The sequence below is a fragment of the Amphiura filiformis genome, chromosome 4 (assembly GCF_039555335.1).
Source record: "Amphiura filiformis chromosome 4, Afil_fr2py, whole genome shotgun sequence".
In the NCBI taxonomy this organism is placed as follows: domain Eukaryota; kingdom Metazoa; phylum Echinodermata; class Ophiuroidea; order Amphilepidida; family Amphiuridae; genus Amphiura; species Amphiura filiformis.
Window position 1 is genome coordinate 12,818,285 of NC_092631.1, and position 22,437 is coordinate 12,840,721.

General features: G+C 40.9%; 2 protein-coding genes across 2 annotated transcripts; one reads left to right on the top strand and one right to left on the bottom strand.

Moving 5' to 3' along the window:
- The first annotated feature begins 513 nt into the window (after positions 1-513).
- Positions 514-10,197, top strand: LOC140150561 (uncharacterized). Its single transcript, XM_072172595.1, has 5 exons — positions 514-1,488; positions 2,073-2,195; positions 3,721-3,864; positions 5,781-5,914; positions 7,587-10,197. The coding sequence occupies exons 1-5, from the start codon at positions 620-622 to the stop codon at positions 7,682-7,684; spliced, it is 1,368 nt and encodes a 455-aa protein (XP_072028696.1). The 5' UTR covers positions 514-619; the 3' UTR covers positions 7,685-10,197.
- An 11,049-nt stretch (positions 10,198-21,246) lies between these two features.
- LOC140149980 (paraneoplastic antigen Ma3 homolog) lies at positions 21,247-22,437 on the bottom strand. The gene has a single exon (XM_072171982.1). It carries the CDS (start codon positions 22,435-22,437, stop codon positions 21,247-21,249), a length of 1,191 nt encoding a protein of 396 aa, XP_072028083.1.

The following is a 22,437-nucleotide window of genomic DNA, read 5'->3' on the forward strand; positions in this document are numbered from 1 at the left end:
ATTACATTGTGCGGATAGCACAGCCTTTTACATTCCACACAAACACCCACCCACCCACACGTACACATCCCATGTGGGGGTGCAGGGTGAGTTTAGTTGTTTTTTGTTTATTTTTTGTGTTTGTTGCTTCTTTTATACTGTAACATGCCAAATAAATTTTAATCATAATATTATCTTTCCCTTCAGTTATGAAATATAGTCTTCATAATAGGACACACTCAATAATTATCATAATTATTATTGTTTCAAAACAAATCACTTATACATGTACCATTAACTCAAATTAAAGGTTGTCAGATCAAGATTGCCAATTAGGATCATTGTTTACTGATATCACGTTGTTTTACATTGACAAACCTGACGAAATTTTGTTTATTAAAACGTATCCAAACCTCCACGTTTATTGGACGTATCATTTTGGTTCACTTGCTCTCGATAATTATTTAAATACAAATTGTCTCATTAGTGGATCTTTGTTTTGTCCATAAACTTATAGTGAAAACAATTATTACTTTAGTCGTCATCAAGCATTTCAGTGCACCAGTAGCTTTTTGTTACTGAACAAGAAATTATTCTTAAAGTAATTTGAATAAATTTGAGGACAACTGCTACCATCAAAATGAAGTTGGCTGTTAAGCTGCTACTTCTTGCTGTTATCGGGCTATGTGTCTTCGATGTCTTTGTTTCTGCTGGACCATTCGCAGAAAAGACTAAACAAGGAAAACAGAAAGGTGACAAACGTAAGATCACAAAAGAGCCATTGAAGTTTAGAAGAGAACATCCAAGTGGACCGAAGCAAGGAGGACAACAAAAACCATGGGACGGCGTGCGAGTTCATCCACCAATGCAAAAAGGACAAGGAGGACAGGGTCATCCACTTGCAAAGGATGGATACGGGTATGGTGAATATGGGTATCCTAAGCAGGGAGGACAAGGCAGACAAAGTCACCCACCAAAGCAGAAAGTACGCGGTAGACAAGGTTATCCACCAAAGCAGAATGACGGGAATGGTCAACTACCAATGGACGGGAAACACGGTGGACAACTTCACTCACCGCTCACAGGAAAGATTAAAGGAATCGGTGCAGGTATAATGGACGCCAAACTTAAGTTAATGAAAGAACCAATGAAGTTGAAAAAACTTCGCCCAGCTTTCCAAGGCGGACATGCAGGCGGCAAGAAAAACCCGACTCAAGGAGAGCACAAACCATGGAGTGGCCCACAAGTTCACCAGAAAATGCAGACAGGACAACGCGGACAAGGTCACCCACCCGTACAGGATGAATTCGTGTACGATGGACATGGGTTTCACCCGGGACAGAGAGGAAATGTCATAAAGGGTCACCCAATGAAGCAGAAAGGAGACGGTCGCAAAGGTCAACAATCAAAGCAAGGAGGTTACGGAGGGAGAGGTCAGGGCGGACACGGTGGTCAAGGTCACGTACCAACGCAAGGAGGACATGGTTTCCCGTCAATACAACACGACACGTAAGTATATTGTGAAATCATAAGACTATGGAGAAAACATTTACACTTGAGTGGGGTAGGTGATTGATGTAAATTCAACGTCTGCTAGCTTTCTACAAAGCAAGTTTCCTGATTGTCGACAAGAATGGACCAAGTGTCGACAAAATCTAGTCATTGAAGAATATTACAGATAAGCTTAACATCGCCATTATTTACCATGAATTAACTGCATCAGTCTTCTATTTTTATTCGTAAGTAGTGAATATAGTGCATTATCTTTCCATCACAATCCCAGTATTCTGATGCTTATAAGCAATAAGTAATATTTTATTGAGGTATTGCTTTGTCGACAACACGGGTCGACAACTTGTCGACGTCGGATCTTGATATTTGATGATTGTCGACAATGAAAATTCTACTCAACAACAGCCCTACCTATAGCTTTGAAATTGCATTATTTGTTCTGGATTGCGTATTGAGCATTATTGCCAATTCCTTTAAATCGTAAGGTTTGGAAGACATTTAGGAAATATTATCATTAACATTTTCTTATTCTAGGATTCTACTCTAAACGTAAAAGTTCAAATCCTTTGTTCTTTCCACAGGCATGTTTGTTCTTGCGGCGCAGACACCTGCACTAATATCAAGCCTCCTACTCCCGAGGTAGGGAACCTGGTATGTGAGTACCACCGTGATACCGGCTGCACGGTGTGTATACGGCTTATGAGGTAAGATAATAGAGATTGCGATTTCCAAACGTACGTATCGAACGTACGTGGAATCTATTCAAAACCGCTCTACTGCGACGGGATTTTGAATAGATCCCACGTACATTCGATGCTACGTTTGGAAATCACAATCTCTCTACTTTGAATAAGACTACCAAAAACAGATAAGTGTTTCACCTTGCGGCTTACGCGACGAGATCAGGTTACTCACCGCAACATAACACTTTTAAAAAGCTATAATGTGAGATTTGCTCCACAGCGACGCCCTCATTTATTTCTCGAATTTTTGCATGATTGTAATGCCCAGTGGTGTACCAAAATACCACATGAAAGTATAAGCCTTTTAAGAACTTTAATTACGGTTCACCGATCAAGTGATGGCTAAACACATCGCGTATCATTGAATCAGTGACGTATAACTGTGTGCATATCGCTGTTCGTCTTATTCGTCTTACGTCTTGTTTGTACATCGGCGAGCTACACGCATTATATAATAGGTGCTAGAATGAAATATATGGCAATTTTCTTCGTTTTAGCAAATGGGTCCAGTCCGAATTTGACAGCGAGGCTAAATTTCCCACCAGGCACCATTGTGTTTTGTGTGCTTAATTGGCTGCAGGGTGTGTGTGTGTGATTACGGACATCAATATCATAATTTTCTTCAAGAATGTTCTCACTTGTGGGTGTTCAATATAGATCAGCAAGATAGAGCTTTATGTTCAGTCCAGCTGAACCACTAATATCAGTACGCTTCCTCAAGTGGAAACCGAGTTAAGCTTACTGTAAGCTTACAAAGATACAGCATAGTTTACTGCGGTAATAGGGTCAGATGTCATTAAACATGCCAGTGATTGAATAAATATAAATTCTGGTGTCTACAATCACCGCGACTGCATTCAAGATGACCAAACACGCAAAACAAAAATAGCGGAGGATCACGTAATGTGAAAAGATGGGACATTTTGGCGGAAATGCTGACCCACATAAGAAAACTTATGTGGGTCATGTGACTCAATTACGTTTGTATTTATTTTTGTCCGCCTAGTGACCCTCTTTAAGCTTCTTTACTATTTTGTGAGTCAAATGACACATAAAGTGAGCCAACCAACTCATTTAGTGGGTCAAATGTGTCACGTGACCCACTAATATAATTATTATTTAAATATTAAAAATTATCAGTTAATTTTGTAGTGAATTAAAGTTTTAACTTCAACACTACACTATTTTGCGCTCACCTGGAACGTTTTCACTAGTCCGACTTGTGTCTTCAGCATATGGTGATGCTGTGATGATATCTTGTCTACAATCGGGATATTTCTCACTGATGACGTCATATGATATCATCACAGCATCACCATCTGCTGAAGACGCTAGTCGGACTAGTGAAAACATTCCATGTGAGCGCAAAATAGTGTAGTGTTGAAGTTTAAACTTTAATTCATTTTATCTACTCGTAAATTTTGTAGTGATTTATAATATTTATTTTCTAATTCTGATTTATAATGTTTATTTTCTAATTCTGTAGTGCTTATGCTGAACCAGAGATTAGTAAGTGTTGCACTTTCCCCAAATTTGCTGAAGATCTTGAAAGTGACCATCCCAGATTTGTCGGGCAGATACATGGTCATGACACATCCAAAATGAGGTGCAAGGTTTACAAAGAAGATGGGTAAGAACAAAAACTACTTGCGCTCATCTGAGTGTAACCAAATGCTCCCATTTACTCAGCTAGGTGTCCCGCTAGTAAATAATAAATCTAATATTAACGAGATCCTGAGTTTTTCCTCTTGAAGTAAAATAGTAGACAAGTAGTAGAGAGATAGCGATTTCCAAACGTACGTACGTATCGAACGTACGAGGAATCTATTCAAAACCACTCCTCTGTGACGGAATATTGAATAGATTCCACGTACGTTCGATGCTACGTTTGAAAATCACAATCTCTTTAGTATCTCTTGTTTTGTAATACGCATATTACATTGAAGGAAGGCAGGAATTTAGGTACAAACTGACTTCCGGTAGAGAAACATAGCCCAGGACCCACGTGCGTAAAAAATACGCTGAACATTAACCGCATCCACTCTGTATTGCGCACGGAAAAGTCAACCTCGTCGTCAATGATGATGCAACAAAGGCTTCAACAAAAAAGTCCAAGTTTTGAGATACTTTCTCAAAATAGCAAGAGCTTATCTTAAGCACCACTGAACAGCCTAGACTTGTTTATGCTCACTTCAATGCATTTTTAATGCTGATTCCAAATATGGTCACAAAATGTGCACATTTGAAACTTGTCGTCTGCAGCAGGCTAGCGCATAGCGACATCACCCCGATATCTTCATGGCAGAAATCGCCATGGTAGTAGGGCGAGTCCACTAGTTCTTCAAAACCACGCATGACCATTTTGTTCCGCCATGTTTAATACTTTCGAGAGAATGGCCGAAGGACTCAGCCAGTCTAAGTATATAATTGTAAGAAAATACGATATAGGTGGCTACGCATAGCAACGACTTCAGAAAAAAAAAACCCGAATTTTAGTCAGTTTTTGATTTCAATACGCAGGCATGGTTTTCAATACGCAGATTCAAGCTTATCATAATTCTTTCAACACATATTCAAGTACAAGCTTTACAATAAGTTGAATTCCAAATAACAGATAAGCATCCTACGCCATGCAAAACTCGGCTAGCCCAATTCCCTACCAATTCCTTAGAACGGACAAGAGCGCATGCGCTCACTTCAATCTCTTGCAACCATGTGGTCTAATCTTTCAGGAATTCTGTAGAGAGAGTAAAACACTGCTTATTTTATTGTCCAAATAACAATAGGATTTTTATTCTGTTTGGTCGTTACTAACAATAGGGTAGTTATCATTGATTAGGTGAAAATTGAAATGTCAGCTCTATCTTGTAAATAGCAATTAGCGGTGTGATATCAGATACACGTGCATTGGTTTAGTTTCCTGCCAGTACAATATAATTATTTACCAGGTGTTGTCGGTGTGTAGCGGTACTCTGTACAAACTGCCTATATCGATTCGGAGGACACACCGTGGTGTCATTATTAATATTATGACCCTGTTTTGTACCATGGGTCATGTCTGTTTCCGTATCTGTTTAAGTGACGAACAGTGAACTGTGTATAAACAGGCTGCCCTCTAGGTAATCAGGCCTAACAGTCGCCTTTTTGTACCGCTCGCAGAACACGATATCTGCATAACAACAGCCTAATTATTATGTGCATAATGGCTCCACCCCAATGAACCATACATCGCTGTGCATCATTCTGCTCATAGGATAAGTCATGACGCCGCCTTTTTGTGGTGTGGCCTAAGTCACAATATAGCTCATTAATATCATTACCTATTCAGAGTGACCTTTTGGCATGACGGACAGACTCTTTATACACTGTCCATACTCTTACACAAGGTCTCGAACTCACACTGTCCTTACTTTTGAGATCAAAGTAGCGCCTCTCTTAATTTGGTACTCTCTGTCTGGAGTCAGACTGGTCTGGAGTCGACACCGCCGTGGAGAAGGTTGCTTAATCCATTTACAACAATCGACTTTTGTTTAAAACTTTCAACAGGACTGACCATGGTACAACCGTAAATCTGTTGGATCTCGGCGGCGCATGTCCAGTCCATCCGGACTTCCATGACCGTAAATTTTTGGCTGACTTCTTCGCAGAAAAGGAATGCAAGGTTACGTTGAAAGGAACAGGTACGTGTAACAGATTACATGTTCCAATGCCAGTGATACCTCATGCATATTGTCCTGGATTGGATTTAGACCAGGGTTCACTGGATGGGCATATAAACCAACACTAATAGCCATGTATATTGATTTTTCAAACTAAAATGATAATACCTATTACAATAAATCCAGAGGTCCAGAGAAGTTAATGAAGTGTAATTGGAATTGAAAAGATAAGAGTTGGAAGAAACAATCAATTAGATATGCCTACATTACGTTATGGGTTATGATGGGATAGTTCAGCGAGTGATTTGTATATTAATGGGCATTTTATGGCAAAGATTGTTTCATTTTCGTGCTTCCACCTTGACTGCGTTTAACATCTGTAATTGCAAAAAAAAAAAACACACGTACAACGCCGATCGAATAAGCATCTCCTACAATTTTCAAACTGTCAGCTCCGGCCACACAAAAGTGCTGATTAAGATATCTTATATAGTTTAATTATTGAATATAATGTAAAAGGACACATTCCTCGTAAAACTTTACACTTCTTATAGCCAAAATGTGGTCAGTAGCCAGTCGGCATGCTGAGGTGTTCCTGCGTATCCCATAGTCAGGAGTTCAGATGATAGTTTCCACTTATTCTTTGGAAATTAACATTTGTGCAAGGACCATCATGTGCCAATTATTGGACTGTGAATGTGGTCCAGGAAGCTGTTCCGTGTCAGTGCATTTTGATATTGTGTCAGTTGGACAACTGCTTGGTTACTGACATGAGTTAAGAGTAGAGTATTGAAGTAATCTGTGTGTAATTTTGGTTATTGGACAGGATTTTACGATATGACCTTGTGAAAAATTATCAGTTTCTTTTTTGGCTTAGTGTATAGGCCTAATCGTCATGATTTCATAAAACATGAATTGATTGTGTAGCAATCAAATGTCCCGCGCGAAATCTATTGTGGTACTACCGATAGACGGCTCAATTTATCTGCTATATTAAGGGATCTGGATGGAATGAGCGTTTTGGGCGTTTCGACAGCATTTTTGTGGGACATGAGAGCACATCAGACATATCGAATTGCATTCTGAATACGAAGAATGTCTTTCTGATATCAAATAATTTTCATTTTTGAAATTCATGGTATAATACAAATTTAATGTCAAATTATTAAAAGTTGATATTTTTCACATTTTTGATATATAACCGTCCTCGAAGTAAATTTGATAAATTTAATGATATATTCTTAATGTGTATGTAGCTGGGAGGAAAAGCCGACGATCAATTGAAAATTTTAACGTTTCATATTGAAGATATGGATTTTTTTCCCAAAAAGACCTAATTTTTTTTGTGTTTTGGGAAAAAATCCATATCTTCAATACGAAAGGTCAAAATTTTCAATTGATCGTCGGCTTTTCATCCCACCTACATACACTTTAAGTACATATCATCAGATTTATAAAGTTTACTTCGAGTATTGTTAAATATCAAAAATATCAATTTTAATGATTTGCCATAAAATGTGTATTACATTGCGAATTTCAAAAATCAAAATTATTTGATATCAGAAGGACATTCTTCGTATTCAGAATGCAATTCGATATGTCTGATGTGCTCTAATGTCCCACAATAAATACTGTCCAAACGCTCATACCCCATCCCTTAATACATAATGGACTATTTCTTGTTTATTTCCAGCTTGTGTGGAGGATGAGGAAGCCCAGACTGGTGATGCAGGATATAACAACGGCGCAGGTCTTATTGGGGGTATCAACGACATGTTCGGCAAAAAATAATTGCTTTAATATCTTGCGTTGGATCAGTTCAAAATATTTGATTTTGGTTTTGTTTCTTTTTTAGTTGTAAGTCTTTATCATCCATTCTAAGTGTTTGAAAGCATTCCCATTGTATTTCTAGAATAACCATAATATGTTGGCAAATCTTTCGTAAATGGCACGATTCATCTTGTGAATTTCAATTTGCTCCAATATAATAGACGAAAATATGTTTAAAATTACCCACAGTTTAAATGATATTTTATATTCTAAGCTGGAAAATGCTCCGATTTTAATTCAAAATAAACCAAATAGAAAACGGTTTCAATGTCTAGAATGCTTTGTACTTAAAGGCAGACCCAATGAACCATACCGACCACTATCAACACAAGACCATATTGATTAAAATCGTAGCATTTTCAGATTTTGGCCTCTATGGAGCCTAAATTTACCGCATCCTCTTTCACTGGGCACGGATATCTTAATCTCAAAACAAGAAACCTCTAAAAGTTCTCTAGCACGTTGGCTATTATGATATGTTGGACAAGCCCAGCAACGTTTCAGCTGAATTTGAACGATTGTTGCAGCAATGGCTTGATAACCATCATTACCATGACTGACTACTTCTAGAATGCCTCAGTTACTTAACATGAAATATTTGCAATAAGGTTCAATTCCACTAATTATTTATTACATGGTTTTCAATGGGGAAATGGCTAATTTCGGGCGAAATTTCTTCATTCAGAACTCTCACAGATGATTTAGATGCCAAATGATCAAATGCTCAACATAGGTTGACCTGAGACTTTTCTTGTTTTAACACCGGAAACACCTTAAAATGGCAGTGCGCCCTCAAAGCTGAAAGTTACAATTAGGTAGGACAAATATTTACGTAAAACCGATGCCGTGCGGATGAATTTTAGTAAAATTACAACAAATGTCATATAATGAGAGAAAATATACCATTTCGAAGCATCAAAACCCAAAATGTACTTTTTTGGCTATAAAACTTGGTCAATTTCAGTGATTTTAAAGCAGTCTTTTTAGATGCCGCACAAACAAATAGTTCCTTGTCGTATTTCCATGCGTCGCACAGTCCTATTAGTGGTATATAATCATAAGCAACTAAACTAACTGGAAAGGGTTTTTTGTTCATATTCATATTTTGAATCGTGCCATTTAAAAAATTAAAATGTATGAAATATATAATAAAGTTCTTTATAATCATATGTATACAATTAAATTTAGATATTTAACTTATAAATGAGTTAATAGTATGCAATCATCTATTCGACTTAGGGTCTGATCAACAGTCCATTCCACGTGTTCTCCATCAGAATGGAGAATTTAGATCTGTGGAAAGACCATGTTTTGTCCGGGTATATGTACACGTTACACCTGTTCCAACTATTGAGGTTAGCCATAGAGAGACTATCACTCTTCTTTTTTCCTCCTCCACGCCAAACAAAGTCCATCTAATATTCCCTGGCTAGTATTACTATTAGGCTACATATATTTGCCATTCACAGAATCTACAATAATAGAATCAGGTATGTAAATACCAAAAAAGTTCCATATCCATAGGACAAATCTCCATAGTTAGATCAGGTCTAAATGTTGTATAGACTTGGTCTAACTTGTCTATTGCATACGGATGATATCAAACTTGACCGGTGGTTGATTTTTTCCGTCCGGTTTCCATTGTTTAGAACAATAGTAACCAGACCGAACCGGCGGTCCACCGCCGGTCGATTTTTGATTTCAACCGCAGTGGCGTAGCTGACAGGGGGCAGGGGGCTGGGGCAATTGCCCCTGCTGGCAATGCCTATTTGGGGCCCGCCCCCTATCTCAGGGCAAAATAATAAAGGAGTGAGAGAGATGGAAAAAAGGGGACTATATTATATCAAAATGAAGTCGCTATACCTTGTATTCCTTTTTTTTTCTTTTTTTTTTTTGGCTCTTCACTTTTTCAAACCACCGGAAAAAAAATTGGGTCAACCTTTTTGAGGAAGTGGCGGCAAAATGTTTGTTTGGTGGATTTGGGCCCCCGTCCCATACAGGCTTGCCCCCCCCCCCCTGGAAAAAATCCCAGCTACGCCACTGTTTCAACCCTTAGTCATTACAAGCAGGGTGGAAACTGCCCGCGTGTGATGAAATCAGACCATCTTCCTTCAATGTACCTGTGGCCAAAACATTTATTACCAACATTAAATAAGGTCCTTTGCTTGTAATTTTAATAAAGGGTCGTACATCATGAAAAACTAGAGAAAACAGGCAGCCTAAATGCGTAACTCTCAGAGCTTTATGAAAGTAACGCCGACCTCTTTGTATACTCTACCGGGATACTCTATAGGCTATGTGTATAACAGTATTTAATTGTGTCTTGAGTAGCAATTGAATTTTCTAGAAGAAAATGCGCAGAAATCTCGTATCTTTATTGCTAAACAAATTCTTTATAGCGTCAAAATACTGCACTAGTTTGAAATTAGACAACATTTTACTAGTTCGAATAAAGGTTGCATATGTTAATATTACCACGAGTTATACAGTTTTCATTATATACCGGTACTGTTTTGGGTGAAAGTATTCGAGTTTTTGCACAACTTACCCTAAGCATACACTCTGCAGCTACACCTTACATTTCACATCATGTAATGTACATGACCCTACATGTAACCCTTTCACAAACACACCCCTGCAGTTAACCATAACTTACATGACCCGGCATATCGTCATGCATGATGACCCAACCACCGGTCGACCGCCGATATAATATACGCTGACAGAACTGGTTTAATAGTGTTCCGTACAATAGAAAGCAATCCCAACCGCTAGTTTTGACAGGGCGCCTTTCTTCTTCCCCACCTTATTCTAATCAACTTTACATATTTGTTTACCCAGAAGTTATCAATTCTATAGCAACCTTTATAAACATCTCAAAAAAAGTAACTAACCCCTAAGTAATAATGACAATTATTCAAAAACGGGTGGTTGTATTACAAATCTGTAAAATGCGTTGGAAGCAGAATTTATTTCTGCATATTTTGACACCTCATTTGCAGCAATTGACTAAATATTGACGTAACAGCGTACATTTAAATCAATGTAACCCAATATTTGAAAGTTGCAGTAAATTGTATTGATTTTGTATTCAGTGTAATGGAAGGAAATCTGTGTAATGATATCTGAGTGTTTTTGTATTGTAAAAATTTGTTATGTAAGTGCAACTTTTAAATCTGGACCTTACTACATTAATTTGACCGGTGTTTTATTGTTTTCTGGGCTATCGTATCAAATGAGGTGTCAAAATGCGCAGAAATAAATTCTGCTTCCAACGCATTTTACAGATTCGTAATACATTGTCCCTTTTTGAATAATGTCCATTATTTAAGTGGGTTAGTTACTTTTTTTGAGATGTTTATTAGCGATGCCACCCATACACTCCTTCTGCGTATAATTGAATGGCGAATGTAAGGGTCGTAATCAAAGCAAATATCAAAAATGTTACGAGTAAGACTCTATCTAAAACAAGTGCAAGTCTTTTCCATTCAGCTAAAAAGTCTCCAGAACTTGAATTGACTTGCACATTTTGACACATATTTTCCATTTTATGATATTCGCTCGTTTGCTCTGGTAATTTTCCGACTGGTCAGAGTATTTCCGTGAGTGACAAGAACTACATGTTTCATCTTCTGGCATGTCATGCCTACAGGATCTTAAGCAGGTAAAATCGTTTCCTTGTTGACGTGTAGAATGTACCCAAACTACATGTTCAGGACATTCTACTACATGTAGTTTCAGGACGTTTGTTTGTTTGTTTTAAATGATCTTCCCGTAGGAACTCGACAACGACCCGTAATAGGAGAGGGTTAACGGCTCGCACTCCCGGCTCGCACTACCTCCATCCCCGGTCTACGCCAAGCTGGCCCAAGTAGGCCAATTTCGACAAACTTTTACGTCTTTCAGGAAATGTCATTTCGTAAGACTTGCATCTTGACATTCCTTTTTGGACGGTACAATATTTGCTGTAGCCTTTTGGGTAACGAGAAAAGGTTTAACTGATTCCAGTCTCTAACACCACTTTCTACTACTAGTTGGGTAACGAGAAAAGGTTTAACTGATTCCAGTCTCTAACACCACTTTCTACTACTAGTTGGGTAACGAGAAAAGGTTTAACTGATTCCAGTCTCTAACACCACTTTCTACTACTAGTTGGGTAACGAGAAAAGGTTTAACTGATTCCAGTCTCTAACACCACTTTCTACTACTAGTTGGGTAACGAGAAAAGGTTTAACTGATTCCAGTCTCTAACACCACTTTCTACTACTAGTTGGGTAACGAGAAAAGGTTTAACTGATTCCAGTCTCTAACACCACTTTCTACTACTAGTTGGGTAACGAGAAAAGGTTTAACTGATTCCAGTCTCTAACACCACTTTCTACTACTAGTTGGGTAACGAGAAAAGGTTTAACTGATTCCAGTCTCTAACACCACTTTCTACTACTAGTTGGGTAACGAGAAAAGGTTTAACTGATTCCAGTCTCTAACACCACTTTCTACTACTAGTTGGGTAACGAGAAAAGGTTTAACTGATTCCAGCCTCTAACACCACTTTCTACTAGTTTGATGGAGACACTCAATGGGTGGGTCTTGATGAAAGAATCCCATGTCTTCTTTAGGGGGAGTGCCTTTAATTTCTAGAATAGCCCAATGGGTGGGTCTTGCCTGCCAAGTCTATTACGAAAACCGTTCAACCTACACATCATAATTTTCATGACTAAAAAGTAAATCTCTGGAAGAAAAAGAAACAGGTTATTGAAAATACATCTAACAAAGGGCCATTCTATTATTATCTAAGGGCTTTTATTCTTTAAGTATATGAATTAAAAATCAGGAATGAACCAATTGAATAAAAAGCTTCAGGACTGTATAAAAACATGTCTATATCATTTGCTAAGCAGCATGTTGCTACAATAGTTAAATCTGAGGTCAAAATATTATGGTAGTGTGTTTTCATACAAAACGTTTTAAAACGTTTCTATGATCTTAATAAAACCCGACATTTAAAGTTATTAAAACGTTTTTTATCTAAACCAAATCCCAAAATATAACATTTTTTGTGTTTGCTGGGCTGGAGAATTATTGCTGTATGTTTTTCTTACGTCCCCCATGGAAAAAATAGAGGGTGTGTCCACCTCCCCTACTTCCGCCGCCAACGGGTTTAAGAACAATAGAAAGAATAACAATAATACATTATCGATGCTATTAGTATAAACTTTTTCAATAGTGTCCTCACATCCGTGACTCTGCAAGTGCGTTAGCTTAATGGACTATAAAATTAATTAATCGATGTAAAAACCTGTTTGTGGTGTCAAATTCAAAAGAAAGAACCAAGCTTTAAAACAAGACTATGAACTATGAAAGGTGCAAGTATTCATCTTCATTTTGAAAATATCATTATCATTTCCTTTTTTCAAGAAAAATGTCACGCATCCACCCTTTTAAAGATCCCAGTACAAGACACGTGGCCTGATAGTAAAACGTCATGTTAAAGGTAAAAAAAAAGGCGCAATGATTTATAGTGCGCTACGCACAGGCACAACGCCTAGACGTTGATCCACAAGCCTCAGCACACTTTACAGGTTGTCGCTAACCACTACGGCCTCACATCATTCCATAAACCATTTTTAAACAACAAATCAGGGACTTTGCTGCTACAAGAGCGCACACCCTAGACATTCCACAATTAACCATCGCAACCAGGATCAGCTCCCCGAGTTTCGTACGGGTTACAACGAGACAATTAGCAGCAAGTTCCTTGTCCAAGGAATTTCAAGCTAATTCTATTTTTCCACGAGAGCATACTAGGCACCGCCAGGGTTCGAACCCCCAACCTCTCGCACCATAGTCGAACGCCTTAACGATTGAGCTAACTTGGCTGCTTTCAAATATTACTAAAGGCCAACGTGTAGTGCGTCGTCTTTGCGGCAGGTTTTACCGTTTGGACAGATGTCGCATTTTGAGTTCTCCACTCTATAGGTAGAGATTATTCAAAACATTATTCGAAAAGTATGACATTAAACTCTATAAAGACATAATTCATTTGATATATTTTATGCAAGCCCTTTAATCAAAAGGTTTTTTGAAATTTTGTTTGAGCATTTTATTACATCGACAAGTACAGGCTGTATCAAAATGATTGCTACCCATCAGCTTCCAGCGATTATGGACAAGACTGCCACTTCAAGATGTAACATAGGAGCTACCTTTTTTTTATCTAGTTGAATGTTATAAAAGGCCATAAACATTACTATCCTGGGCATTTCAGTTAGATGTATATCGGAGAAAAAGGCTTGTCCAATAAACCAAAAAAAATGGGTGCCAATCTTTTTGATGCAGTCTGTACATAGAGCAAGCATCAATTCCCGTGGGTAATTTTCATCTGCGATGTATCATACTCAACAACGCATCCTGGCTGTATCGTAAGGGACTTCCGACAGAATTGCTTTATAACACCTTCTATTCCTTTATAATGTAATAATATCAACATTTCAGTAATTAGGTGAGACGAGACAACTCTTGAATTATAGATCTAAGGTCATGACGGTGTTCTGGATTTTTCTACCTGACTGGGATATCATCCAGCTATCACACTTTTGACCAGATTCCCGGGGTGGCACTAAACTAAACTGGGCTCAAAAATACACCTAACAAAGGGTCATGTTATGATAAAGGGTCATTCTAAACTGGCCTCAAAAAGAAACTTATAATTTTTCACAAGGTCATATCTTAAAATACTATCCATCAAAATGAACCAAAATTACACACATGATTACTTCAATATGCTACTCTAAATACATGTCACTGACCAAGCAGTTGCCTAACTGACACAACAGCAACATGCAGTGACATGGAACAGCTTCCTGGACCACATTCACAACCCAATGGATGTGTGCAATTGGTGGACTCTCCTGTCTCAGGATTGCCTCACAACAATAACACTCGTGCCAACGAACATAAACACACTCCTACATAGGCAAACACGGTGGACACTGTCTATGTTCATGATGTTTGGGTTAGTGAGATTACCTTTATTTCAATTTTTTTGACTTCTTCACGTGCATTAAATATGTTGCCAAAATGACAGGCTGTTACATGTGATACAGCATTTTTCAGTTGTGTCAGTAAGGCGATCGTATGGATATTGACATGTCATTAACGTAGAGATATGACAATATGAAATATTATAAGTTTCTTTTGGAGCCAGTTTAGCAACTGTGATGTGCAGCCATAATGGGAATCAGTCAGTAAGACTTGGAACACTAGGGGGCTAGGGACATTAAATACTAAGATGTGTATTTTGTGCGGTCCCATTAGACCCCTTGATTTTTGTCCGTTTTCTCCCAAACTCCATTTAAAAAAAAATTTCCCCACAAACACCCCTTAAGGGATCTGGAATGAGCGTTTTGAGCGTTTCGACAGTATTTTTGTGGGACATGAGAGCACATCAGACATATCGAATTGCATTCTGAATACGAAGAATGTCTTTCTGATATCAAATAATTTTTTTTTTGAAATTCACGATATAATACAAATTTTATGACAAATTATTAAATGTGATATTTTTGATATATAACAGTCCTCGAAATAAATTTTATCAATCTAATGATATATTCTTAAAGTGTATGTAGCTGGGAGGAAAAGCCGACGATCAATTTAAAATTTTGACCTTTCATTTTGAAGATATGGATTTTTTCCCAAAAAGACTTTTTTTTTTGGTGTTTTGGGAAAAAAAATCCATATCTTCAATACGAAAGGTCAACATTTTCAATTGATTTCAATTTTCATTCCACCTACATACACTTTAAGTACATATCATCAAATTTATTCGAGTACTGTTAAATATCAAAAATATCAATTTTTAATCATTTGCCATAAAATGCGTATTACATTGCGAATTTCAAAAAATCAAAATTATTTGTGTAACCCAGGTTCATGTGTCAAGTGTAAACAATGACGTTACACTAATGACAGAACAAAATTTATAATCACACTAAACAACGATGAGCCTTATCTTGATTTCTAAGTAAAAAACATTTATTAAGAATAAAAAAAGGAAATAAAAATAAAATAAACCTTAATACATTTTACTAGTAATATTACGCAAGCGCGCTGCTTCGCGGGGATCCCATAATAATATAGTTAAAATTTCAAAGTCAACAGTTCATCCAGTGTTGTAGTAAAGTCACAATCGGTGTAAATCACTCCCTCGGTGACCATCATCACAAATCACAAATCAGTCTCTGTAAAGATCATCTCTGTAAAGAGCCAGCAGAGTAGTCTCCTATCTCACATAATTCCATGTCATATATAAAATCCAACAGCTATATAATAAATCCAATGAAGCTGGTTCACTCAAAGTATCTTGTATTTCACAAGAACAGAATATTGATGATTATAATTATGAAGATATACAATGTATGATAAAATTAGTATTTAATATCAGCATGATCAGAGGAATCAGACATCCATGCTGGCAGCACACGTAGTCTCTCCATATGTGGGCAAGGGTCAGCAGAGGCCAGAGGTCAGCAGAGGGGATTAAGTGGGATGAAGTTTTAGAGGTTGGAGGACCACTGGAATCTAACTTTTAGGGGTGTTACACTCTCCCCCTCTAGAATTATGGCCGTCCTCGGACATACTCGGCACCATTTCATCCTCAGTCCTGAAGCAAGCGAGCCATCAGCATACTATTCATTTGTTGCTGCTGTTGTTGCTGCACCATTTGCTGTTGGATGAGGCCTAAGATATCACTCTTGGAAAGGACATCTGACTGGGGTGCAGTTGATATGCCTAACGTGTAAGACGCAGGTTCTCCTGGTTGGTAATACCCGAATCGCTGGGTTGGCTTACGCTCTCGTGCCGGTCGATTTGCCGTCGGGGTTGGCAAACTTGAAGTTTGACTCTCAGGTGATCCATTCTCACTTCCTTCTTCACTATCCTCAGCAGTCTCAGCATTAGTCTCTGGTGCTTGAGAGGTGCTTTCATCTGGGACTACACTGTCAGAAGGGAGTTGGTCAGATGATGCAGCATCTAGCGAAGAGCTAGGGTGAGTAGGATCTTCTTCATCATTCTCCGGTGGACTGGGTGGTGTTGAATCATCCTCAGCATCTTTGGGTGAAGCAGGGAGTGTTGAATCGTCACCATCATCTTTATCTCCACTGGTGGTGTCATCCGGAGGTGAGCTGGGCCCAGGTATCTCCTCTAAATTCGGTGTACCGTCATTGTTCTCTTCTAGAGTTCCATCATCAATATGATCAGGGACGGTTTTCTGCGGAGTGTTTATATTGGGGCCTATTGAAGCTGGATCAGCAAGGTAGGTTCCATACTCTTTATCATCATCAACTTCATCTTCGTCATACACATCATCATCGTTCTTATTCCCACTACCCGATGTGATACCTTCTTGTCTCACATTTTGTTTACGCTGCAGTCTCTTTGACCGTTTCACGGGCTGTGCAGCACGGGTTGGGGAACTTTCTCTTCCTTTTCCTTCTTCTTCTTCTACTTCTGTACTTTCCTTGAGGATTTTGCAAGGAAGCAACAAATTTCTGTGAAGGGTTCGAGATGGACCATCACCATCTTCTGGTTTGATGACATACACAGGAATGTCATCACTTAATTTCTTCACCACAACATAAATGTTGTCCTCCCATCTATTTGCTAGTTTATGCTTTCCCTGAAAGGCCATCCTCTTCACCAGGACTCTGTCTCCCTGTACCAGACTGCTTTCTCGCAATTTCAAATCACGACGCTTCTTGTTGGCCGTACATCGTTTTGATGCTGACTTCTCAGCCAATTTAAAGGCTTCTTGTAACCTTGCCTTTAGCCTTTCTGCGTATGATTGGTGCGATATCTGGCTCTCGTCTTTGCCTCTCAGACCCATCTGAATGTCAATGGGAAGTTTTGGAGTCCTCCCAAACATCAGAAAGTATGGGGTCATACCAGTGGCATCGTTCCGTGTGCAGTTATATGCATGCACTAGGGGTGCTACATGCAGTCGCCACTGCGTCTTGTCCTTGTCGGAGAGTGTACCCAACAAGTCAAGGAGTGTCTTGTTGAACCTCTCCACTTGTCCGTTCCCTTGTGGGTGGTATGGTGTGGTACGCGATTTCTTGATGTTTAACATCTTGCACAGTTCTTGGATGACACGGGATTCAAAGTCGCGTCCTTGATCAGTATGGATACGTTCGGGTAGTCCGTAGTGTACAAATACCTTCTCCCAAAGAACCTTTGCTACCGTGGTTGCCTTCTGATCGGGGGTTGGGTAGGCAAGAGAATATCTTGTGTAGTGGTCAGTGATAACTAGCACATTCTGCACTCCCTTGTCATCAGGCTCTATCGTAAGAAAATCCATGCACATGAGCTGTAGGGGAGCAGTGGATGACAAAGATCCTGCTGGTGCAGCTGTCTGGGGACGAGCCTTGCGACGTATACACCGCTCACATGTTTGGCACTTCTGAAAGATGTGGGTACTCATTCTTGGCCAGTAGAATCGTTGACGCACTAGTTCGGTAGTCTTCTCTGTCCCTGGGTGGCCCATATCATCGTGTAGAGCTTTCATGACTCGGTCTCGATATTGAACAGGAAGAACTAACTGTAATGTCAACGATTTGTCGGGATCCACAATCTTGCGGTACAGGACTCCATCTTGTAAGATTAGCTTGTCCCACTGACGGAGTAGAAATTTCACACCATCGGTCTCAGCTACCAAGTTCCTGGGGCGAATTCCACTGTGGACATACCCTAGCACTGCAGTAATGTCTGGGTCTTACCTCTGGGCTGTTGTCCAATCTGCAACTTCCAAGCTAGGTAGGGTGGACTGGCCAGGTACAGTGGGCATTATGAACTCTGCAGGAATGGCATCAGGGGAGTCAGTCAAACTCTCTAGTAGAGTGTTGTCTACGTCATTACCAGCTAATCCAGCGTGTTGATCTGAAGTCGTCTGTTGGGCGTTGCATCTAACTGGAAGGGCTTTGGTGATCCCATGAGCTTGACAGACAGCTACAATGGCAGAGTCAGTTATACACTCGTCATAGTTGTGTCGTAGGCGGTCACACATAGCATTGATTTTCTGTGTGGTCTCTTCAGCTTCATCATCATCTGGTGGGGGAGCTTGTGGTCGGCGTGAAAGACTGTCTGCGTCGATGTTGATCTTACCGGGACGGTAGTTAATGTCGAAGTGGAAATTGGCTAGAGCAGCCAACCATCGATGACCCGTCGCATCCAGTTTTGCCTTACTCAGCACATATGTCAAGGGGTTGTTATCCGTCATGACGCTGAACTTGGAGCCATACAGATAGTAAGCAAACTTCTCCGTCACTGCCCATTTCAAAGCCAGGAATTCTAATTTGTGCGCTGGATAGTTTAACTCTGATTTTGACAATCCTCTGCTAGCATATGCCACAGGGTGCAAATGACCATCTATCTCCTGGTAGAGCGCTGCCCCCAGTCCTTGAGTACTAGCGTCTGTGTGCAGTACAAAGGGTTTAGAAAAATTGGCGTATGTCAACACCGGGGCTGAAGTCAGGGCGTCTATTAGGGTGTCAAAGGCCTCCTGACAGGCTGGAGTCCACTTGTCTCCAAATGGGGTCTTCGGATTAGGTCTTCCTGATCTTTGATGGATACCTTCCGATGCTTCCCTCGTCCTCTCTTCTGCAGGGGCTCATATTCTCGTATCAGATCATTCAGTGGTTTAGCTAGTCGACTGTAGTGTTTGATAAACCGTCTGTAGTACCCGGTGAAACCAAGAAAACTTTTCATCTCTTTGGCGTTGGTGGGTCTAGGCCAAGTCTTCACTGCAGATAGCTTAGCTGGATCAGGTTGGACACCTTCAGCTGAGACGACATGCCCCAGGCACTTCACAGATGGTTGGACAAATGTGCACTTATCAGGGCTCAATTTCAGTCCATACTCATGGAGACGATCTAGAACATCTCTCAGTTTTTCTTCATGCTCTTCAAGAGTGCTGGAGTATATCAGAAGGTCGTCCAAGTATACAAGGACATCTTCGTATGCCATGTCACCCATACACTTGTCCATAAGCCTCTGGAATGTGGCTGGAGCATTACATATGCCCTGGGGCATGCGGTTGAACTCAAATAGACCTAGAGGACTCCAGAATGCGGTCTTCTCTTTATCGCTTTCGTCCAGTTCTATCTGGTAGTAGCCAGAACGCAAGTCCAAGGATGAGAACCAACAAGCGCCGTTGAGGGCGTGTAATGCATCTTCTATCTTGGGTACCACATACTGGTCCCGGATGGTCCGTGCGTTCAACCGGCGGTAATCAATGCAGAGTCTCACGTCTCCGTTCTTCTTCCGGACAACCACTATGGCAGATGAATACGGACTCTGGGATTCTCGGATGATGTTCTTGTCGAGTAGGTCTCTGATATGTGTTTTCACATCTTCGAAGTCGCCCGGGGCTATTCTCCGTCTTCCTTCGCGGAAAGGACTTTCATCAGTCAAGCGTATGCGGTGTTTGACTTTCGAAGTGCATCCTATATCCAGCTCACTGGTGGAGAATACTTCAGGTCTGCTCTGTAGCAGTCTGGTGAAGCGATCTTTCCAGTCCTGGCTAATTGGAGATTCACCGAACTGGAAATCTATCGCATTAGCAGTATCATCCGGGTGTTGTGTCTCTGATGATGGTGTCACAGTCGTGGCTCGAGCTGTGTTGCTGGTTACCGTTGTCCTGGAAGTGACAGGCTGGACACTGTCAAGGGGGTACAGGGCTCCAAGGCGGGATCCGGCTTTCAGGAAGACATCATGCGCCAACATATTCTGCACGACGAGACGGACCTTAAACCGCTTTCTCGCTGTAAGGGTTATTACCCCTGGGTGCACCTTGATTCCACCTGGAAGGCCTGCATTCACGTCATGGTCCAACAGAACATCGATGTCTCTTAGCATGTTATTTCTCACAAATCCAGTGACAGTTCTTGTCTGTCCAGCTGGAATAGTGGTGGGGTGCTTTCCAGTGAGTCTGACTATCATAGGGTCATCTTTTGGGACTTTAGTCATTTCATAGGCGTGGTATGCCTCTGCCCAGGCCGCACTCATGGTTAGTGTTTTCATGAAGCGAGGGCCTCCTTCTCCACGACAGCATCGGATGAGGTGTCGAATGACGCCAGAGTTGGTTCCTATTATAATGGCAGGTTGGCTTTCTCCCTGTGGTGTAGGACACACAAGTGCAAGTGTTGTCATGCACTTGTCTACTCCAGCCTCTGCCTTCATAACTTCTAAGTCGATGTGGATGTACCCTATATAGGGTACTCTCTGGCCACCAGCACCGATAACAAGGAGGTCACTCAAGGGGAATATCTGGCGATGGGAGAGATGACATCTGTGGTATGACTCCGTCACGCATGTCACCTGTGACCCGGTGTCCAGTAGGCCCTCACACCGTCTTCCATCTAACAGTATGGGGGTGATTAGTAATTCTCCAACTAATCCAGGGGGTAAGGGCTTACTGGACTTCTCCTGCCAATTCTCCTCTCTGCTATCTTCTGTCGCGGAGCAAGTTAATACTGTTTGGGCACCGGGGTGCTCCTCCTTGGGTACCCATGACCGTTTCCCTGTCCATCGTCGTCACAGAACTTCTCAATCAGCCTGCGCTGAACAAGGGTGGGATTGGAGGCTGATGTGCACTCGCTCTTCCTATGCCCATACTCTCCACATTGGAAGCAAACCAGGGGTCCTCGGGGCTTCCGTCGGGGTCCTTGAGGTCTACTACAATGTGTTGGTTGTGGGGGGCCAGCCGCCATCGCTTGTGCCTGTGCTGCAGGGATGGAGGGTGCTAGCTGTAGTTGCTGTACCAACTTCTTTAGTTCTTCTACCTCTTTCCTCAGGCTGGTATCAGCTGAAGGGGTTGAAGGAGGAACTTGTGCGTGATGAACCTTCATACTGGCCTTGGTACCTTGCCGCATCTTGACTCTAGCCTGCTGTGCCGTCTCCTCCACTCTCACATCTTTGAGCAGAGTGAGATAGTCGGGTGGATTTGTCTTCTTCTGGCGTAGCTGTAGTGCATTTACCAGGGCCTCATCGTAGACACACCCACGGATAAATTGATTGAGCCTGGCTTTGTCCACTTGGCTGGTGTCGATGCCATCGTAATGGACCACCCTGTCTAACTTTGTTTCAAGGCGGGTCAGGAATGCTGAGGGCACCTCTCCCGGCTCCTGATGCGTTTCTCTAAAAATACTGTATAAATCAGCCCCGTCGCAAGCTGCCCCAAACACCTTATCCAAACTTGAGAGATACTCTGATGCTGTAGCAGATGCAGGCAGCTTCCTGACAACACTCAGGGCAGGGGGAAGAAGGCTTTCCGTAATCCGGGTCTTCTTGTCCTTGTCTGCGATGCCAGACTCCTTAAGCATTTGGTCCGCCAGTTGAAACCAGGTGTCCCAGGGCAACTCTCCTCCAGGTGGGGGTTCCTTGCCTGAAAAGTGGCGGAGTCGGCGGTAGGTCTTGGAAGAGTCCTGGATCTTATGCACATGCTCCACTACCTTCGAGGGGACTTCACCATTGACCAGAGATGCCAAGTCCTGGCTCTGCTTGTCGTACTTGCTGAGCAGTTCTTTCAATGCATCTTCGAACGTTGGTGGTGGGTGTGGTGGCAACGCAGGTGGTGGATGACCAGGTGGGGGTGGTTGAACAGGTGGATTATCAGCTGGTGGTCCTGCAGGGCCGGGGTCTTCATTATCTGAACTCAT

What these genes read in the sequence shown, in the direction of transcription:
- LOC140150561 (XM_072172595.1), top strand. Translation starts at nt 620, where the DNA reads ATGAAGTTGGCTGTTAAGCTGCTACTTCTTGCTGTTATCGGGCTATGT. An exon ending in CCGTCAATACAACACGACAC is followed by an intron (nt 1,489 to 2,072) that starts GTAAGTATATTG and finishes TTCTTTCCACAG; the next exon opens with GCATGTTTGTTCTTGCGGCG. An exon ending in AAGGTTTACAAAGAAGATGG is followed by an intron (nt 3,865 to 5,780) that starts GTAAGAACAAAA and finishes AACTTTCAACAG; the next exon opens with GACTGACCATGGTACAACCG.
- LOC140149980 (XM_072171982.1), bottom strand. Translation starts at nt 22,437, where the DNA reads ATGAGTTCAGATAATGAAGACCCCGGCCCTGCAGGACCACCAGCTGAT.